At 53.7% G+C, this 19,608-nt stretch overlaps 2 protein-coding genes across 3 annotated transcripts in view; both read left to right on the top strand.

The window, feature by feature from the left end:
• Positions 1 to 251: 251 nt before the first annotated feature.
• On the top strand, positions 252 to 7,073 carry LOC107320270 (protocadherin alpha-5-like). Its single transcript, XM_085518993.1, has 5 exons — positions 252 to 2,756; positions 3,565 to 3,650; positions 5,783 to 5,797; positions 5,911 to 6,023; positions 6,961 to 7,073. Exons 1-5 carry the CDS (start codon positions 252 to 254, stop codon positions 7,071 to 7,073), a joined length of 2,832 nt encoding a protein of 943 aa, XP_085375119.1.
• Positions 7,074 to 7,248: 175 nt separating this feature from the next.
• The window catches only part of LOC107320367 (protocadherin alpha-C2-like), a 63,634-nt gene continuing 51,274 nt past the window's right edge, over positions 7,249 to 19,608 (top strand). Inside the window, exon 1 of one of the 2 annotated variants that reach the window (XM_085519327.1) lies at positions 7,249 to 9,823. In XM_085519327.1, coding sequence (XP_085375453.1) covers positions 7,283 to 9,823 — 2,541 coding nt within the window. In that variant the 5' untranslated portion in view covers positions 7,249 to 7,282. Of the gene's footprint in view, positions 9,824 to 9,876; positions 18,826 to 19,608 lie in introns of those variants that run through there. The other variant, XM_085519328.1, reaches the window with a different exon arrangement.

The following is a 19,608-nucleotide window of genomic DNA, read 5'->3' as shown; positions in this document are numbered from 1 at the left end:
GGCAATTCCTGTATGGAGCCACATGATGCCGCTCTGAGCTAAGGAACGGGCGATGCGATCGGGGAAAGGGAGGGGAAGACCTTCCGGTGGTGCTGTGAAAGGCGGCAGAGCGAGAGCGAGCGGCGGGGAGGAGGAGGAGGCGCTGAGGTGCCGTGAGGAAGGATCGTGTCGGCGAGCTCGGTCAGAGGGATCGGAGCGGGCAGGTGGGGAGGTGCGGGGCGTGGAGAAGGAGCGGAGCGGCGGTGAGGGCGATGGTCGGCGTAGGAGCGGCGCGTTGGAGCTGGGGGGCCTTGGTGCTGGTGCTGCAGGCGGCCTGGGCGCTGGGCGGCGGGCAGGTGCGCTACTCGGTGCCGGAGGAAGCCGAGGCCGGCACGGTGGTGGGGCGGCTGTGGCAGGACCTGGGCCTGGAGGCGGGCGAGGCGGAGGCGCGGCGGCTGCGTGTGGTGTCGCGGGGCCGGCGGGCGATGGTGGAGGTGAGCGGGGCGAGCGGGGCGCTGGTGGTGAGCTCGCGGCTGGACCGGGAGGAGCTGTGCGGGAAGAGCGCGCCGTGCGCCCTGCGCCTGGAGGTGCTGCTGGACCGGCCGCTGCGCGTCTTCCACGTGGAGGTGGAGGTCACCGACATCAACGACAATGCGCCGCGCTTCCCCGCCGCAGCCAAGAACATCAGCATTTCTGAGAACTCCCCTCCCGGTTCACGCTTCCCACTGGAGGGCGCGTCGGATGCGGATATCGGATCGAACGCGCAGCTCTCCTACACACTGAGTCCCTCCGAGCACTTTCGTCTGGAACCAGAAAAAGCGGATGATCGAGATATAATACCTGATCTTGTGCTGACGAGACCTCTGGACCGCGAGTCGGTATCAGAGCACCGCTTGGTGCTGACGGCGACTGACGGTGGCAGGCCGGCGCTGACGGGCACGGTGCAGCTGCTGATCTCGGTGCTGGATGCGAACGACAACGCGCCGCAGTTCAACCAGTCGGTGTATAAAGTGCAGCTACCTGAGGATGCGTCAGAGGGGATATTAGTGTGGCGGGTGGCAGCCACGGACCCGGACGAGGGAATTAATAGCGAAGTGACCTACAGTGCCACCAACTTTATTCCAGTCAGTGGAAAAGATTTAATTTCTGTCCATCCACAGACGGGGGAGATCAGACTGACGGGTCCTTTGGATTTCGAAGAAGTCAGTATGTTTGATTTTCGCATTGAGGCGAGAGATAAGGGGACTCCTCCATTGTCCGGACACTGCAAACTGTTGCTGGAGGTGCTGGACGTGAACGACAACGCTCCCGAGGTGTGGGTGACGTCGCTGTCGGTGCCGGTGTCCGAGGACGCGGCGCTGGGGACGGTGGTGGCGCTGCTGAGCGTGTCGGACCGGGACTCGGGTCCGAACGGGCGGGTGCGCTGCTCGGTGCGTCCGGCGTCGCCGTTCGGGCTGGTGTCGACGTTCGCGGGCTCGTACTCGCTGGTGCTGCGGGAGGCGCTGGACCGGGAGCGGGTGTCGGAGTACGAGGTGGAGGTGCGGGCGGAGGACGGCGGGGCGCCGCCGCTGCGCGCCAGGCGCGGGCTGCGGGTGCCGGTGTCGGACGTGAACGACAACGCGCCGGCGTTCTCGCAGGCCGTGTACACGGTGCTGGCGCGGGAGAACAACGCGGCGGGCGCGGAGCTGGCGCGGCTGTGGGCGCGGGACCCGGACGAGGCGGGCAACGGGCGCGTGAGCTACTCGGTGGCGGAGGGCGGCGCGGGCTCGGGCTCGGGCTGGCGTCCGGCGTCGAGCTACGTGTCGGTGGACGCGGAGAGCGGGCGCGTGCGGGCGCTGCGTCCGCTGGACTACGAGGAGCTGCAGGTGCTGCAGTTCGAGGTGCGGGCGGTGGACGCGGGGGAGCCGCCGCTGTGCGGCAACGCCACGGTGCAGCTGTTCGTGGTGGACGAGAACGACAACGCGCCGGCGCTGCTGCCTCCTGCGGGCGGCGGGCCGGGGCCCTGGGCTGCGGCCGAGGCGGCGGAGCCGGGGTCGCTGCCGTCGGGCTCGTCGGGCTCGTCGAGTTCTCCGGGTTCTCCGGGCTCGTCGTCGTGGTCGCTGTGGGCGCGGGCGTCGTGGGGTGCTCCGGCGGGGCAGGTGGTGGCGAAGATCCGCGCGGTGGACGCGGACTCGGGCTACAACGCGTGGCTGCGCTACGAGCTGCGCGAGCCGCGGGGCGACGGCCCGTTCCGCGTGGGGCTGTACAGCGGCGAGGTGAGCACGGCGCGGGCGCTGGAGGAGGCGGACGGCCCGCGGCAGAGGCTGCTGATCGTGGTGCGGGACCACGGGGAGCCGCCGCGCTCGGCCACGGCCACGCTGAGCGTGTCGCTGGTGGAGGGCGCCGAGGCGGCGGTGTCGGCGGTGGGGACGGGGGCGGTGTCGGCGGGGGCGGGGCCGCGTCCGGCGGAGGGCGGCCCGGCGGGGGCGGCGACGAACGTGTGGCTGGTGGTGGCCATCTGCGCGGTGTCGAGCCTGTTGGTGCTGGCGGTGGTGCTGTACGGGGCCGGGCGCTGGGCGCCGCGGGCGGCCGTGCTGTCGGGGCCCGGGCCGGCGACGCTGGTGTGCGCCAGCGAGGTGGGCAGCTGGTCGTACTCGCAGCGCCAGAGCCGGAGCCTGTGCGTGGCCACGGACGGCGCGGGCAAGAGCGACCTGATGGTCTTCAGCCCCAACTGCCCGCCGCCGCCCGGCCCCGCGCCCAAGGACACGCCGCAGGAGACGCCCTCGCTGCTCGACACGGTCAGTGCATGTCATGGGCTGTTCTCCCATTCCTTCTTTTCTTCTTCCCTTCTTTCTTTCTTTCTTTCTTTCTTTCTTTCTTGCTGTTTGCTTTCCTTTTCTTTGTTTTCCTTTGCTCTCTTCCCTATTGTTGCTTCTCTTCCTACTTCATGTCCCCGTCTATTCAAAAGCTAAAACAGAAGGTGGAAAAGAACCCAGGAAATACATGTATTCAGTCAATTTGAGTCATAGCAATGCCTTGGTCATGAACTTTATAAATTCTTTTTTTTGCATCCTTGTAATATTTCCTTATGCATTTGTGGAGTCATTGTGAAGCTTGAATTATTTTTATCAGGGTGTTTTCCAAGCACTGTGTGTGTTACACTGTTCTTCTGGTTTCATCAGGTTTGCTGCTGTCATTGATGGAAAAGCTTTGTGAAATCAAAAGCCAAATTAGGGTTGGGAAATACAAGTTGAGGCATCTGGTGGAATGGGAAGTGGAAATGGCACTGAGTGGGGCCTGTCTGGTTCCTCCTGTGAAGGGTGACCCCGGGGGAACTTCTTGAGGAAAAGGAAGTAATTGGGCAGGCCATGGGGTGTGCCATAAGGCAAGAATGAGGGATGTCTGCTTATCTTCTGTGTCTATGTTTGGAATGGGAAATTAAAGTTACCAGCAGGCTGTAAGAAATGCAGGCTGGAAGTCTTGATACAATACATGGTGTGGAAATGCCTGAAATGCCTTTTGTTGTTATGAATTTAGCTGCTGTGTTAGTCTTGAGTCCTTCTCACTCCTCTGGGAATTGTTGAACCTACCTCAACACTTCTGCAGTCCCTGCAAAATGGGTGGGGGAATGGCACTAATGAACTACATGGTGATGTGGACTTTTTGCCCTTGAATGCAAAGTCACATTTGAGGTAGGTGAGGGTGTCGGTGGCCTCAACTTTTCAAGGTCTGATTATCTCCAAAGGTGGCAGTTCAACACCCTCCCTGTCCTGTTGTTCCATAGTGTGCCAGCTGCTATGGGGGGTTTTGGTTTTGTATGTGTACTTGATTTTCCTTCCTAGAATTATTCTGCATTGTAGGCCTGTTTTTGAAGTGATGTGTAATCTGGTCTTTCACTGCTGCTTCTCTGAGCTGTTCAAGTAGAAGCTGTAGCGGAATTTGATCATCCTATTGGTCTTCTCTGAAGGTGATGCTTTTCTTCCTTCTCTTGCTGTTCTCTGCTCACCACATCTCTGCTGTCTACTAACTATGCTGATGTTCACCAAGTGTTTCTGCTCAGAAGCTGTGGTGTTCTTTCCATTGATCCTTCTCAGAAAGAGGCATAAAATGTGTTGACCAATGACATCTGGGTGGGTTTTTTTTGTACAACCTTTGAGGAAATACAGATTTCTTCAGTATCTTTAGTACCTTCAAGATGTTCCTACAGAAGACACAGCACACAGCATGTTACATTTTCCCTTTCCATTTATGATAATAATATGCTTTGTAATACAGAGCTGTAGAACACTACCATGTGGGAGATGCATGAATGAGAGAAGTTTTCTGTATTGGACAAGGCATTGTGTTTGGAGATGACATCAGGGGATCTGGCCATGCCAGTTCCACATATCCTATGGTAACTAATCTTTCTTGTCTGCTGTGAGTGCTGATTAAAATAGTGCGATTTTTCTCTATGCCTTATGATGAGCTTTTGGTACCAATTGGGCTAACAGTTTCTCCCAGCAGAGGTGTTCCCTTCCTCTGGTAGCTGCCTGGTGCAAGAGACGTGCTGGTAATGGGATGTGAGATGCAGAGTGCTGATTATTTTATGATGATCATTTTTCCTCCCGTGTATGGAAAGCTGTTGTGGGAGGGTAATACCCCAGTTTCCCCTCTGTGTCATGGTGGGAACGTGCAGCAGCTGCAACAGCTGTGGATATTTCCATGATGGTGCTCCTGCTCAGAAGGATATCTGAAGAGATGAGGGGAGATGGGTGTGACCTTACATGCTCAAAGAATAATGTGTGCCAGCTGGGATCAGAGCTGTGATCATTCTAAAGAGAGAATATCTAATGACTCTGGTATAGAGGCTGGTAGCATTGCCATCTGAGATCGTTGAGATGGTTCAAAGAATTTAGTGTTCCTGAGGTGGGTAAGAGCCTGGCAGGCACTATGTAGCTCTGCTTCAGCTCAGCTATTATTGATGTTCTGGAGGGAAAGTGAAGATCTGCTCAGCTTTGGATCATATTGAGTGTGGGACATACAGTTGGATTGAGTTGGTGGGGTGGATCAAATTTCATGTTTGCAGTCCTGTGAGCAGCTCTGAGTTGGGCCTGGACATTCATTCTTGGTTTCCTTAGCAGGGAAGAGTCTTGTCTGAGGGACACAGAGACGTTTAGAAAATAAATTGTGTCACTGGACAAGAGTTGGAAAATGCTGACTGAGCTGGAGAAGGTGTTTGCAAGGCACAGGTTAGGGGCTGTCAGTAGAAACCTTTAGAGAAGGCCAACCACACAGAGCTTCCTGGCCTGGATCCTATGATAACCTCGAGAAATTCAGCTGTAAGGTGTTACTATGAGAAATGATGTCTTATTGATCTCTCCAGATCGATATGTTGTTGATCAAGCAAGGAGTTTTTCCCAGTATTGGTTGTTCTGGATGACTTCATTGAACCTCCCCATAATCTTCCCTCTGCTGCTGTTCTTCCCTGGCAGTGGAAGAAATGCTGTCTGTATTCAAGATATTTGCATGTCTTGTTCTTCAATGATGTGCAATGGGAACTTATATCATCCTTCTCTCCAGTTATGAAAACATCCTACTCCATTGCTTTGGAAATATATTTGTTGGATGAAATGTAGTGTGTTGAGTTCTGGCTGCTGTCAGATTTCAGATCCTTAGGCAGTTGCCCATGAGTGTGGGGCCTGACTTTCTATTCTAGTGAGCTCAGGTAGTCACTGAGTGAAAGTCATTAGCTCTCAGGTCTCCCTCTTCCTTCCTTTCTGATAGATGTGTGCCAGAGAGCACTATATGCAGTGACAGTCTGTTTTTTGTTCTAAACAAACAGCTACAAAGAGTACAGGTAAGTTATTTGTGTTAAAAGAGTACAGGAGTGATAGATAGCTGTTTTGGGTGGCGGGGGGTGTTTGTTTGTTTAGATGTGGTCTCTTTATTGAATGGACTGAATGTTGCCAGGATATTGCCTGTTGGTTTGGAGTCTTCTGGTAATCTTGTGTATGCTAATGCAAATAACATACAAGGATGCAGGAGGAAGAAGAGTTCATCTTTGCGTTATGACCTTACACCAGGTAAGCACAGATGGCGGAAACCAAACCAATCAATGAATTCTTAGGAATCTGTACTGAAGACATCATTGCTGTGCTCAGGAAGCCTTATTTCCTTCAGCAGTGGATTTCCACATGAACCATCAATATGTTAGAGCATGAAAGCAACGAGATCAAGAGGCCCAAGATTGTTCAGTGCTGAAGGGTCACGTTGGGCATCATAAGATGGTTGCGAGTTGCTGGCAGATGCCAGAGTATGGGGCAGATGGAGTTGAGTACAAAGGGGGTCAGACAAGAGCTGTGTAGACATGTGGCCAGTTTTGCCCTGCATCTTTAACCACTCAGCCAACTTTGAGTTGAGGAAGAGGAGAACAATCCCAGTATCCAGCCCTGATGATGTGCATGCAGCAGATATTGGTCACAGATGGTGAACACAGATACCCATAGAAGAGGAAAATCTCACATTTCCTTTCTCATCTCAAAGAAGCATCTTGCTAATATGAAGGCTCCTGTGCACATCCTCCCACAGCTCCCACCTGCAGGGAAGTGCAGGATGAATGGAAGACCAACATGTAGCTCTCACCTTGCAACCCAGTTTCCTCTCAGCAACCTCTCTGCCTTCAATCATCGTAGGAGAGATGCACACAGCAACTGAAGTCTCCATTAGCTGGGTGTTGTCTGCAAGCAACATTTAGATTTACTTCGCTGTAAGAAATATACAGAAGGCCGAGCATGTTTTTGGAAACACTTGGGTTAAACCACAAGGTTTCTGACAGAGATCACAGTAGAAACTGTCCCACTAACAAGACTATGGGTGCAGTACATTTCATGGCATCGTCATTACATGTGGAAGACAACAGGAAAAGATTAATCAGTGTCTCATTGCAACTGAGTAGTTTCAACTACTACTTAACGAGTACAGTGAAAATTACTGTAAAAGCACGTATGACTCTATCTTAAGGAGAGCTGAAGCAAAAGAAATGGAAAATTGCAAAGAAGAAGCGAATCCGGCAAGATGTGCAGAAACAGAGGAGCAATTCCTGTATGGAGCCACATGATGCCGCTCTGAGCTAAGGAACGGGCGATGCGATCGGGGAAAGGGAGGGGAAGACCTTCCGGTGGTGCTGTGAAAGGCGGCAGAGCGAGAGCGAGCGGCGGGGAGGAGGAGGAGGCGCTGAGGTGCCGTGAGGAAGGATCGTGTCGGCGAGCTCGGTCAGAGGGATCGGAGCGGGCAGGTGGGGAGGTGCGGGGCGTGGAGAAGGAGCGGAGCGGCGGTGAGGGCGATGGTCGGCGTGGGAGCGGCGCGTTGGAGCTGGGGGGCCTTGGTGCTGGTGCTGCAGGCGGCCTGGGCGCTGGGCGGCGGGCAGGTGCGCTACTCGGTGCCGGAGGAAGCCGAGGCCGGCACGGTGGTGGGGCGGCTGTGGCAGGACCTGGGCCTGGAGGCGGGCGAGGCGGAGGCGCGGCGGCTGCGTGTGGTGTCGCGGGGCCGGCGGGCGATGGTGGAGGTGAGCGGGGCGAGCGGGGCGCTGGTGGTGAGCTCGCGGCTGGACCGGGAGGAGCTGTGCGGGAAGAGCGCGCCGTGCGCCCTGCGCCTGGAGGTGCTGCTGGACCGGCCGCTGCGCGTCTTCCACGTGGAGGTGGAGGTCACCGACATCAACGACAATGCGCCGCGCTTCCCCGCCGCAGCCAAAAACATCAGCATATGGGAGAACTCCCCTCTTGGTTCACGGTTTCCTCTGGAGGGCGCGTCGGATGCGGATATCGGAACAAACGCGCAGCTCTCCTACACACTGAGCCCCTCTGAACACTTCGCGCTGGATGTGAAATCTATCGACAAAAACAAAGTTTCCATTGCCCTGGTGTTAACTCATCCTCTGGACCGGGAGTCGGTATCACAGCACCGCTTGTTGCTGACGGCGACTGACGGTGGCAGGCCGGCGCTGACGGGCACGGTGCAGCTGTTGATCTCGGTGCTGGATGCGAACGACAACGCGCCGCAGTTCAACCAGTCGGTGTATAAAGTGCAGCTGGCAGAAGATGCCACTCCGGGAACTGTATTTCTGCAGCTAACAGCGACGGACAAAGACGAGGGGGTTAATGGGGAAATCTACTATGACTTTAGCGAGACCACTGCTGAGAAACTGAAGGAATTATTCGTAATTGATAGAATCTCAGGAGAACTGAGAACAGCGGGACAGCTGGACTTCGAGGATGTTCAGTCGTATGACCTGGAGATAGAGGCGGGAGATAAAGGGACGCCTCCGTTGTCGGGTCACTGCAGAGTGTTGCTGGAGGTTCTGGACGTGAACGACAACGCTCCCGAGGTGTGGGTGACGTCGCTGTCGGTGCCGGTGTCCGAGGACGCGGCGCTGGGGACGGTGGTGGCGCTGCTGAGCGTGTCGGACCGGGACTCGGGTCCGAACGGGCGGGTGCGCTGCTCGGTGCGTCCGGCGTCGCCGTTCGGGCTGGTGTCGACGTTCGCGGGCTCGTACTCGCTGGTGCTGCGGGAGGCGCTGGACCGGGAGCGGGTGTCGGAGTACGAGGTGGAGGTGCGGGCGGAGGACGGCGGGGCGCCGCCGCTGCGCGCCAGGCGCGGGCTGCGGGTGCCGGTGTCGGACGTGAACGACAACGCGCCGGCGTTCTCGCAGGCCGTGTACACGGTGCTGGCGCGGGAGAACAACGCGGCGGGCGCGGAGCTGGCGCGGCTGTGGGCGCGGGACCCGGACGAGGCGGGCAACGGGCGCGTGAGCTACTCGGTGGCGGAGGGCGGCGCGGGGATGGGCGCGGGCTCGGGCTCGGGCTGGCGTCCGGCGTCGAGCTACGTGTCGGTGGACGCGGAGAGCGGGCGCGTGCGGGCGCTGCGTCCGCTGGACTACGAGGAGCTGCAGGTGCTGCAGTTCGAGGTGCGGGCGGTGGACGCGGGGGAGCCGCCGCTGTGCGGCAACGCCACGGTGCAGCTGTTCGTGGTGGACGAGAACGACAACGCGCCGGCGCTGCTGCCTCCTGCGGGCGGCGGGCCGGGGCCCTGGGCTGCGGCCGAGGCGGCGGAGCCGGGGTCGCTGCCGTCGGGCTCGTCGGGTTCGTCGGGTTCTCTCGGTTCTCCGGGCTCGTGGTCGCTGTGGGCGCGGGCGTCGTGGGGTGCTCCGGCGGGGCAGGTGGTGGCGAAGATCCGCGCGGTGGACGCGGACTCGGGCTACAACGCGTGGCTGCGCTACGAGCTGCGCGAGCCGCGGGGCGACGGCCCGTTCCGCGTGGGGCTGTACAGCGGCGAGGTGAGCACGGCGCGGGCGCTGGAGGAGGCGGACGGCCCGCGGCAGAGGCTGCTGATCGTGGTGCGGGACCACGGGGAGCCGCCGCGCTCGGCCACGGCCACGCTGAGCGTGTCGCTGGTGGAGGGCGCCGAGGCGGCGGTGTCGGCGGTGGGGACGGGGGCGGTGTCGGCGGGGGCGGGGCCGCGTCCGGCGGAGGGCGGCCCGGCGGGGGCGGCGGCGGCGGCGGCGGCGACGAACGTGTGGCTGGTGGTGGCCATCTGCGCGGTGTCGAGCCTGTTGGTGCTGGCGGTGGTGCTGTACGGGGCCGGGCGCTGGGCGCCGCGGGCGGCCGTGCTGTCGGGGCCCGGGCCGGCGACGCTGGTGTGCGCCAGCGAGGTGGGCAGCTGGTCGTACTCGCAGCGCCAGAGCCGGAGCCTGTGCGTGGCCACGGACGGCGCGGGCAAGAGCGACCTGATGGTCTTCAGCCCCAACTGCCCGCCGCCGCCCGGCCCCGCGCCTGAGAACGGTTCTCTCGGGAAGGGCCCCTCGCTGTCTCCATATTCGTCAGGCACGGTGAGTTTTTTGCGTCTTCTTACCGCTCTTTTATTTTTTTTCTGTTCATGGAAGCGTTTTATTTTGGTCGGACTTCTTGAAGTCATTGCACTTAAGTCGTCTGCATTTCTCATTTTGTTATTTATTGTTTGATTTTTTTCATATAAATGTAGTGTTCATACGTTCTGTTGCTCGTTATTGTTTTTGCTGAACGAGGAGTTCACTGAGCTGTTGGTTTCTCTAACGGTTGGAAGCTGAACTGCAAGGACTGACAAATAGGGGGTGTGATTTGAAGAAGTAAAATTCACGGCTGCGCTGTGATGTATCATGGTCTTCCTCCGGATGCTCGCTGAATAGTAGGGTGAACGAGACAACGATAGTTATCGATAGTGGGGAGACCTGTTGGAGGGGCGTGTTTCCTGCTGTGCCTTGGACCCCACGCCTGGTTGGGTTCCCTAAGCCTTGTAACCTTCTGTGCCATCCACCTCTGAATCACGCTATGTAATGTAACGTCAAAAGTTGCTACGTATCAAGAGGGGAAGGGGAAAGAAGCATTTTTTCATATTGTATTTAATAATCTGATGATTTTGAAATGCAAACTACTCTTTTTTTTTTTTTCTCCCGTGCATCTGAAAAAGCTGTTCATACAGATTCATCTGTAGAGTAGGTTTTAATAGTCCTTCATTTCCTCATTTGGAGAGTGTTTGTTTATTTACTGGGTGGTTTGACTATTGTTGCTAAATGAGCTCATTTTGGGTACTGTATGGGAGATTGGTAATCACAGCCTGAACCTCTGATTAATCAGCTGAGGCAAGTGTGGGGTCAGCTGCGGGAGCACAGGTGAGAGTAATGGAGCTGTGCTCCCGGGAGGGCTGGAGCTCGACTCCACCTCCTCTGAGACCTCATTTAAGGGCTGACCCTCACTGAAGCAGCATCTCTTGGAGATCGCTCTTCAGTGAAGACTGCCCGAACTTCGTCAGTGAAGGCATCACCACTGGTGAGTTTCTTTCTTGCTTATAACCTCTGTACACTTACTACCGTCTTTGCTACCATCTGTATATTTACCACCTATACAGATACGCACTGGCGGCCTTGGTCGACTCTTTTCTCTATTCTGTCCAGCTGCAGAACGTTCTCTGTGATAAAGTGTCAGGGTCATGCTTCAAGTTACGTGGTTGTTAGAAAATGGATGTGCCTTTTGCGGAAAAACACAAAGATCTCTTCACGCTGCTTTCATTCTCGTTTTGGTGTGAAAACAGCGTCTGTCGGGTTGTCGAGTTAGTCAGAACAACGAGTACCTTTCTCACTGCATTCCGTTCGCTGGAGGTGTAGATGTGGCTAATTCTCTTCGCGTTGTTCTTCGAAGCCGATTTTCTGGCTTCCTTCTAGAAGTGATTTACACGGCAGTTGTGGTCTGAAAAAGGAAGCTCTCCGATGGCTGGTGATGTGTCAGGGATGCTGCTTCTGGGGCTACAGAAATGCGGTAAAGAAAGCTGAGAACGTCATGGCTGGGGGGGTTCTTTGATTGCTTCTAATGAGCTGAGACGGACATTTCCCGCTGAACTGAAACAATAAAATCCTTATTCGGTTTCCTTCCTGCATCTGTTTTAGATCCCTTAGTAAAAGCGTCCTGTTCTTTATGCAAATGAGACGGGGATTGTGTTTGTACGCCTCTTATCTCAGCCCGCAGCTGATCCGTATCAATACTGCGGGTAATTACCTCTTGATTAGGCAGGAGCTGCCCTCATTTGTGAGCAAGGCTTCTTCCAGAGCTGCAGGTCTGTCATTTTCTTCTCTTAATTCACAAGGATGTGATACGAAGCAGGAAAAGCAAACCGTCATCTCCTAGAGGAGATTTTCTGCTTTAAGTTTATTAGATCAATGGTGTAGAAGTGAACGTATCAAGTAGCTCATTTCCCTTTGCTGTATGAAGGGAGATGAGTCTTTCCTTGCCAAACGCTTTGGGACGGGGTGGGCTTTCCCTTCCGTGTTGTTTCTCTCGGTAACTGACTGCAATCACGAATCGCAAACCTGAATGTGATTTTGCCGTAGTCGTACAGCGGCAGGAAAGAACGCGATAGTTCGTTTAGAAATATACAGCAATCAGAACCAAACCACGTGGAGGCTTTTATTTCCCATGGGAAGGAGTCAGCAGAACATGCGAGAATACCCAGCAATAAACGCTGGCAGCTTGGCAAGCTCAGGCTGCTGGAAAGTGGCGCTGACGAATAGCGGCGCTCTGAGGCGTAGGAAGCAGCTAAAGCAGAGCTTGGAGCCGGGGGCTTGGCGACCCAGCCCGGCTGTGGGAGCTCGGAGCTGTTCGGCTGCACGCGGGGCAGAACCACGCCGCTCTCTTGTCCTCCTCTGGACGCGGTGGTCGCTGGCTGCTGTAACCGAAGCAGCTTCTGCCCTCCTGTAGATGGCAGCTGTCTCCTGCGATGTAGCGTCGTGTCTTTGTTTCTGTAGCTTGATGGGGACAACGAGGATGTGGGAAATCAGAGTTTTCGCAGTTTGCTGAAATCCGACGTCCTCTCCGCAGGAGATTATTTTCCACGGCTTATTTTAGCACTTTCCGCTCCCGCCGTGCCCACGGAGCAGTTGTGAGCTCCCGTGGCTTCCCTAAGGTTGGCTCACGTGTCGCCGAAGCTCTGCGGCGACAAAAGCAGACCAGGGCAGCTGGGCGGGGGGAGGCGGCAGTTCGGGTTCGGTTCTTAGAAGCACCCGGCTTCAGGCTCCGGTCTGTGTGAGCTGTGCTCACACTCCAGAGGGGCCCGCGGGCACCCCCGGTATTTCCTTACGTATCGAGTAGGATGGGACGTGTTTGTACGCTGTAGAAATCCCCCGAAGGCATCGCTCTGCATCTGCACGATCTTGGGTGCATTGCAGTTGTCGTTGACGTAGATGATGCTGTTCCAACACGCGTCGAACAACGAGTGCGGTTATCCCCGAGATAACCCAGTTTAAGTACTCACCTTTATTTTTTGTCCTTGCTCGCTTAACGGTTTCTTCTGGCCGCTACCATAATCATAAGTCCAACGAGCACGTCTGGACTAATGACGTCTTCTGGCTGGGAAATAAGGGTGATTGGCTGAATATACAAGACGGGGCGGGACGAAGAGAACAGAAGGCAATCTCGGCGCTGTGGGGCGTGGTAAATGCAGCGCTGCGGCCGCCAGCAGGGAGAGGGAACGCGAAGGGGACGGGAGGTGATGGAGGGGATGTGGCTTCGGGTGGCAGAAAGTGGCATTTGGGGGAGATTTAGATCGCTCAGCAGTCGAGGGAAGGTAACAGATCTGTTTCGAGGTCATAGAATGTGATGGGTTATAGAAGGGACTCACAAGGATCACAGAGTCCAGCTCCTGGCTCCTCTCAGGACTGTCCCAAAACCAGACCCTATATCTGAAACAGCTGTCCAAAGACTTCTTGAGCTCCTGTAGTTTGGATACAGATACTACTGCCCTGAGGAGCCCGTTCCAGTGAGACATGCCTTTAAATAAACCTTCCAAATGAATCAGTGAAAGAACTTGTCTGCTAAAGGAAAACCCATGTGAAAAAGTTTACATTTAATCTATTGGTGATATCTTATTCAGTCTTGATTGAACAGTTTTCATGATGTTCATTATCAGTGTTCCTCTTTTTTATAGTAAATCTCTATGATCAGTTAGATTTTGCTATTGGAGATGCTTATGACTTTGTTTCAAAGTTTCAACCTGGGCGGCTGTCTGCTATTTGTTATTCATGATGCTCTGGTCTTCAGTTAAGCAATTAGGTCTTCTCTCGGGTGTCTTAATATTGAAGGCTTTTGAAGAGGAAGTACAATAAATATTTATTTCATCATAAGCTACCCAGAGCTATAGGACAGGCATCACTGACTCTTTACAGGGTGAGTACCTTTACATCTCAATTTGGGCTTTTCCATTAGTTGAAGGCAAACGTGAGATCAAGGATGAGAGGTTTAAAGTAATAGTTGATGTTTCCACGTTCTTTGTAAATACTAAGACTGATGCGCAAATACCAAAGTAGGGCAAGACTGGGAAGGAGACCCTTGAGATAAGAGATCATGAAAATCTTGTTAGGAGGGAGGGTAGTAAAACCAGCACCTACACCAGGCTGTAGGTTGAAATGTTTGTTGTTGAGCAAATCTGCCTGGCTCTTGGGGACATCACTGTCCACAGCACAGGAGAATAGCCCAGGTGCCAGAATATTAAACAGGGATGAAAGGTCTTAAAAAGCAGTAAGAAGGAAGGCAAATTTGAGGCAAGTCTCCTAAAAGCATTAAGGTCAGGCTTTAGGCAGCTCTACAATAGACAAGAGATGTAGCAGAAAACCAAAGAAATTTATCTTTAATGGTAAATGTGTAGCAAAGAAGTGAATTAAAGCCAAAATCAGTGTAGGCTGCCAAATACTTCCAACAGGTGAGTGTATCTTGGAAAGAGGCAAATGTATAATTACTTTGACTGGATTTAGCCTTTCTTCATTAACCAGTTCATTCTAACACTGCAGGTGTTTCAGGCAGCAGCATGCATAACTACAGCTGGTTATTAGAATCTTAGTGTCTGTGGCTTTTTTAATGTCCTGTTGAGTGGGTTTACCTGTTCAATGAAAGCTCTTAAACTCAAAATTCTTGGGTTTCTTCATCACCAACTCAGTCACAGATTGGTGAGTGCAGGCCATGTTTTACCTGTGTGTGCCCAGGGACACCAACAGACATTTTTAGGGTGACTGGGTGGGAATGAGGTATTTCTTCTGTTACCAATCGAGCAAAAAACAAGCTCCAAGGTAAACTGGGTGTTGTATATATTTACATTATATGCAATGGTCCCCTAGCCACGTTTATGTGGTGTGTGAATTAAGGTGTGTGCACACTGATGTTGCAATACCTGCAGTCAGCCCCCTGCAGCTGTAACAGGTACATCAATGCAGTAGAAGGAGAATGCAACGTTCAGACACTCCCAGGAGCACCTGGAGTTAGAAAGTCATAATAACAGCAAATACGCGTGCTGGGGCCGACCAGGGCTTGCTCTGGTGCAGACAGGATAGAAACGTCTCTGGGAGGTTTTGCTGAGCTGTGAGCTTACAAAGAAATCTATCGATTTTATTTTTTTTCCCCCTTTAATTTATATCCATCTTCTGGCTCTGCTCCCAGTTTTTTAAAGGCCCAGATACTTCCTATCATAGAAATGCTCTTTACTTGGCTGGCATTTCTCAACGGTATAAAGAAGCAGTGCATGCCTGCATGTAGGCAGGGTTAAGTTCTCTTCTTGTTGTGGGTTTACAGTCTCTTGCCTTTGATCGATCGGATCTTGTGATGTTAATAAGCTCTCAGAGAAGGAAGCTGGAATCCGAGGAGACCAGAGGGGATTGTCAGGGTAGAAGCCAGGGGGTAAATTGCTGCTGAAGGTCACTTGAGGAAAGGTTTTCCAGGAGGTATTTTGCAAGGCATTCTGCCCTTTCTCAGCTGCTTAGTGGGCTGGGGGAGCAGACAGCTTTGATTTTCACACATGGGCGGTTATCTCTGCGTGATATCAGTTTGTCTCTCCGCACAGTTCCTAAGCATGTCCTAAATGTAAAGACCGGCGCTAGAAAGCTTTTGCTTCTGTGCGAGCAATTCTCCCGCTGCAACCTCCCGGTCCTACCTACCTGAGCCGTCCCATCCTGCTCTGGAGGTTGGCTGGGAGCTCGCCTGTGGCTGCGAGTGATCAGGCTGGGACTGTCATCGGAGAGACCCACCTTTCCCTCCTGTAATCCGAGTTCATTTACTCTGTGCGGAAAAGTAAGCAGGAAATAGGCTTGTTTTCTTTTTCCGTCTCCCTTTTTAGTTTAACAAGGGTAGAATCTGCTGCCTCCTTTAATCGTGCTCTTAAAACCCCTCTGGGAGATGTTGTTCTCAGCCGGAGCGTGCTGGGACTGTGCTAACCCATGTTTAGCCGATGCCTGTCACTTCTTATATGCGTTTTCCTTCCAGCCCGTACTCTGACAGCGGCGGGCGCATCGTCTGGCTGGAGCAGAAAGGGGGGAGGGAGCGGGGGCTTCGCTGCGTCTGTCTCTCACGGAAACTCAGCCATGCCTTTAAGTCGGGGAGCGGGAGCCTCCTCCCAGCAACGGGTCTCTGTAGGGAGGGGGAAAAAAAAGAGAGAGGGAGAAAAGGCAAAAAGAGAGGGGTGAGGGGAGTAGGGGAAAAAAAGAGAGGAAGAGGAGGAAAAAAAAAAGAGAAAGGGGCGGCAGAGGGGCAGCGGCGGGGGGCTCGCAGCCCCCACCCCCGGCACGCAGGTGACACCGCGGCCTCTGGGTGGCGCCGCCGCCGCGGGCCGCCGCCGTGTGCCCGGTAAGAGCCGCGCGGGGCCGCGGAGCCCGGCACAGAGAGCAGCGGGGGCAGCGCGGCGGAGCGCAGCGCAGCGGCCGCCTCTCTCCGCGCACAGCGGCGGCGGAGCTGCGCGGGACCGGGGCGCCTCCAGCTCCCGGAACGAACTTCTCCTCTCCTCGCACGCCGGTGCGCCCCGCTGCCCGCTCGCTGGGAACTTGGGCTGGTCGGTGAAATATTGGATTATGTTCCTGCCGAGCCGGGCTGCGGGGAGCTGAGCAGGGGAGGAAGAATGCGGGTCTATTGGATGGTCTTCTGCCTTATCTGCTGCACCGCGAAGGGACAAGTGGTTTATTCCATTGCTGAGGGAACAGAGCGCGGAGTGTTCGTCGGAAACGTAGCAAAGGATTTAGGAATAAACGCAGCTGCGCTTTCAGCCCGGAAATTTCGCATGATCACCGGTTCAAGTAAGCAATATTTTAATATAAACGCAAGCACGGGGGTTTTATCTGTTAACGAGCCAATAGACAGAGAGCAGCTTTGTGAACTAAAATCTACGTGTCTTCTGAATTATGAACTTGTACTAGAAAACCCTCTAGAGCTTTATAGGATGGAATTTAAAGTTCTGGATATAAATGACAACTCCCCTAGCTTTCCTTTAAGTGAATATCATGTAAGTGTGCCTGAGTTCCTGTCACCTGGAGCACGGTTTGCACTCCCTAATGCCCAAGATCTCGATGAAGGTACTAACGGCGTCCAGAATTATAGTCTAAACCCCGATGAACATTTCCATTTGGAAATGCAGACGCGTGGGGATGGGAGTGTGTATCCTGAATTGGTGCTGAAGAAAGCCTTAGACCGGGAACAGCAAGCCACTCACAGACTTGTTCTTACAGCCAAAGATGGTGGAGATCCTGCAAGGTCTGGTGATGTCCCTGTCATTGTGACTGTTCTGGATACCAATGACAATGCACCAGAATTTGAGCAATCAGTCTATAGGGCAAGTGTGTTGGAAAACTCCCCCAGTGGCACATTGGTAGTGCAAGTGCATGCCACGGACTTGGATGAAGGTCCCAATGGAGAGGTCACGTATTCGTTTAGCAATGCTACAGCTGCTGACCTACAGCAAATGTTCTTAATTCACCCGCACACCGGGGAGGTGACAGTCAGTGGCAATTTAGCAGTTCAGAGACCTCTTCTCGAGATGCTTATTGAAGCAAGGGATAAAGGGGCATTTGCCTTGTCAAGCACAGCTAAGCTGCTGGTGGAGATCACTGATGTGAACAATCATGGCCCAGAGATAACGATTGCATCCCTTTCCAATCCCATCCCTGAGGATGCTGTTCCTGGCACAGTGATAGCTCTGCTGAGTATTGTGGATAAGGACCCTGGGGAGAATGGGAAAGTAACCTGCCAGATCCCTGATAACCTTCCCTTCCAGTTAAAACCTTCCCTGGAGAACTACTACAGCCTGGTCACCAGCGGGCTCCTGGACCGAGAGCTGATCAGTGGGTACAACATCACCATTACTGCCACAGACTTGGGATCTCCTCCCATCACCACTCAGCAGACACTTTGGGTGCAGATTTCTGATGTGAATGACAACCCCCCTGTCTTTGCGGCTGACACATTTGATGTGTTTGTGGAGGAGAACAATCCACTTGGTGCTTTTCTCTACCAGGTCTCAGCCTCTGACCTTGATATAGGGGAGAACGGGCAGATCTCTTACATACTCAGGAATTCAACAGTTGCAGGCAGTGCCCTGACCAGCTTTTTGTCGGTGAGTTTGGCCAATGGGAGCATCTATGCAAAACGTGCCTTTGACTTTGAGCAGCTTAAAAGCTTCCATTTCCAAGTGGAAGCCAAGGACAATGGGTCACCAGCCCTGAGTGCTGCCATGACCGTGAATGTTTACATCTCAGACCAGAATGACAATGCCCCAGCCATCCTGTACCCCATTGGCCAGAATGGCTCAGTAGCAGTGGAAGTTGTGCCCCGCCTGGCTGACGAGGACTACCTTGTGACCAAAGTGGTGGCAGATGATGAAGACAATGCAGAGAATGCCTGGCTCTCCTATCACCTCGCTCAATCTTCTGACTCCACGCTGTTCCGCTTGGCACCACACTCGGGTGAGCTACGCACCACCCGCTCCTTGCGCTCCACTGACCTCCTTAAGCACAAGGTGGTGGTGGTGGTGCGGGACCATGGTGAGCCGCCGCTCTCCTCCACGGTGACTGTGGGCATCCTGCTGGCTGACACTCTGCCCCAGGCTCTGCCTGACTTCGATGATAATGGGGAGCCACCGCCGCTGCTCAATGCTACAAACATCTACTTGATTGTTTCTCTTGCTTGCGTCTCCTTCATCTTTACGGTGTTCCTCATCTTTCTTGCCATTGCACGGCTCTGCCATTGCTGGGCTTGTCACCACCAGGGCTGCTGCAGCAGCATCTGTTGCTGCTCAGCTGATGAGTATGAAAAGTATCGATACAGTGTGCACATGCTTCCCGGCTCCCACCTCCCACCAGACATGCTGGAGGTCACTGGTATGGGTAAACTGACTCATACTTACTTGTACAGGGCATCTGTAGGCCTTGGGCTCGAGAACGGCAACATCCCAAATGGGGATGCTGGGAATGTTCCCAGTGGCTCAAGGTTACAAGTGCCAGGACCCTGCATCCAAGTGCAGCAGATCCAAAGTGACCGTTTGAGTGCTGTCCTCATGGTAAGTACTTCTTCCTTTCACTTGTTTTCTCTCAGTCATGTGGCCACAAAGACTATGATGGAATAGCAGGAATTCCATGTTGAGAATCTCTTGAGAAGATGTGATTTACAGCACTCATCTCTCTTTCCAAGCAATCAACGTTTCTGTTTGTTTGCTTTGTGAAACTAAAACAGTTCCCTTCTGATCCTCTGACCAAGCTGGTTTCTTCTCATTCCCGTGGTGGGTGACTGTGGAAGAAAATATCTCATTGTCATTACAGTAGAGAGTTACAATGTGGGGCATGTTTATAGATCGTATTTGTTGGGTGTTACCATGGCATTTGTTCAAGATTCAGTTTTCTTATATACAAAGTAACATTAGTTGTGTTTTTAATAGGTGTTTTGCATCTTATATCTATTTTTTGAAGTTTTGAGGTGTTTTGTCTGTACACTATTCAACTTTCCCCACTATGTGTAGCAGACAACTAATGTGTGGATCCAGCAGTTTGGGGCCATAAAGGTATTATTGTTATTGTGAGCTAGATGAGTTGTCTAGAAAGGCTCAGTCATTTGATTTGTTTTTTTACTGTAAGATTTAGTACTGTAATTAAAGAGTGTTCTTCCCTAGTTATGTCAGCTTTGGATGCGTTGGTTTAAGTAACTCAGTGAATCGTGGCCTTCAGGGTGCACTTTCTGAAACTCAACACACACCAGTATGTCTCAGATTCCAACTCTCCAGTTATGGATAGTCACATGGTTGATGGTCTCAGTGGTCTTTTATCAGGCATTGCAGTGACAGGACAAG

Source organism: Coturnix japonica, chromosome 18, assembly GCF_054131305.1.
Source record: "Coturnix japonica strain WE chromosome 18, WE-NBRP24, whole genome shotgun sequence".
Lineage (NCBI taxonomy): Eukaryota > Metazoa > Chordata > Aves > Galliformes > Phasianidae > Coturnix > Coturnix japonica.
This window is presented reverse-complemented; position numbering and strand designations above follow the sequence as displayed.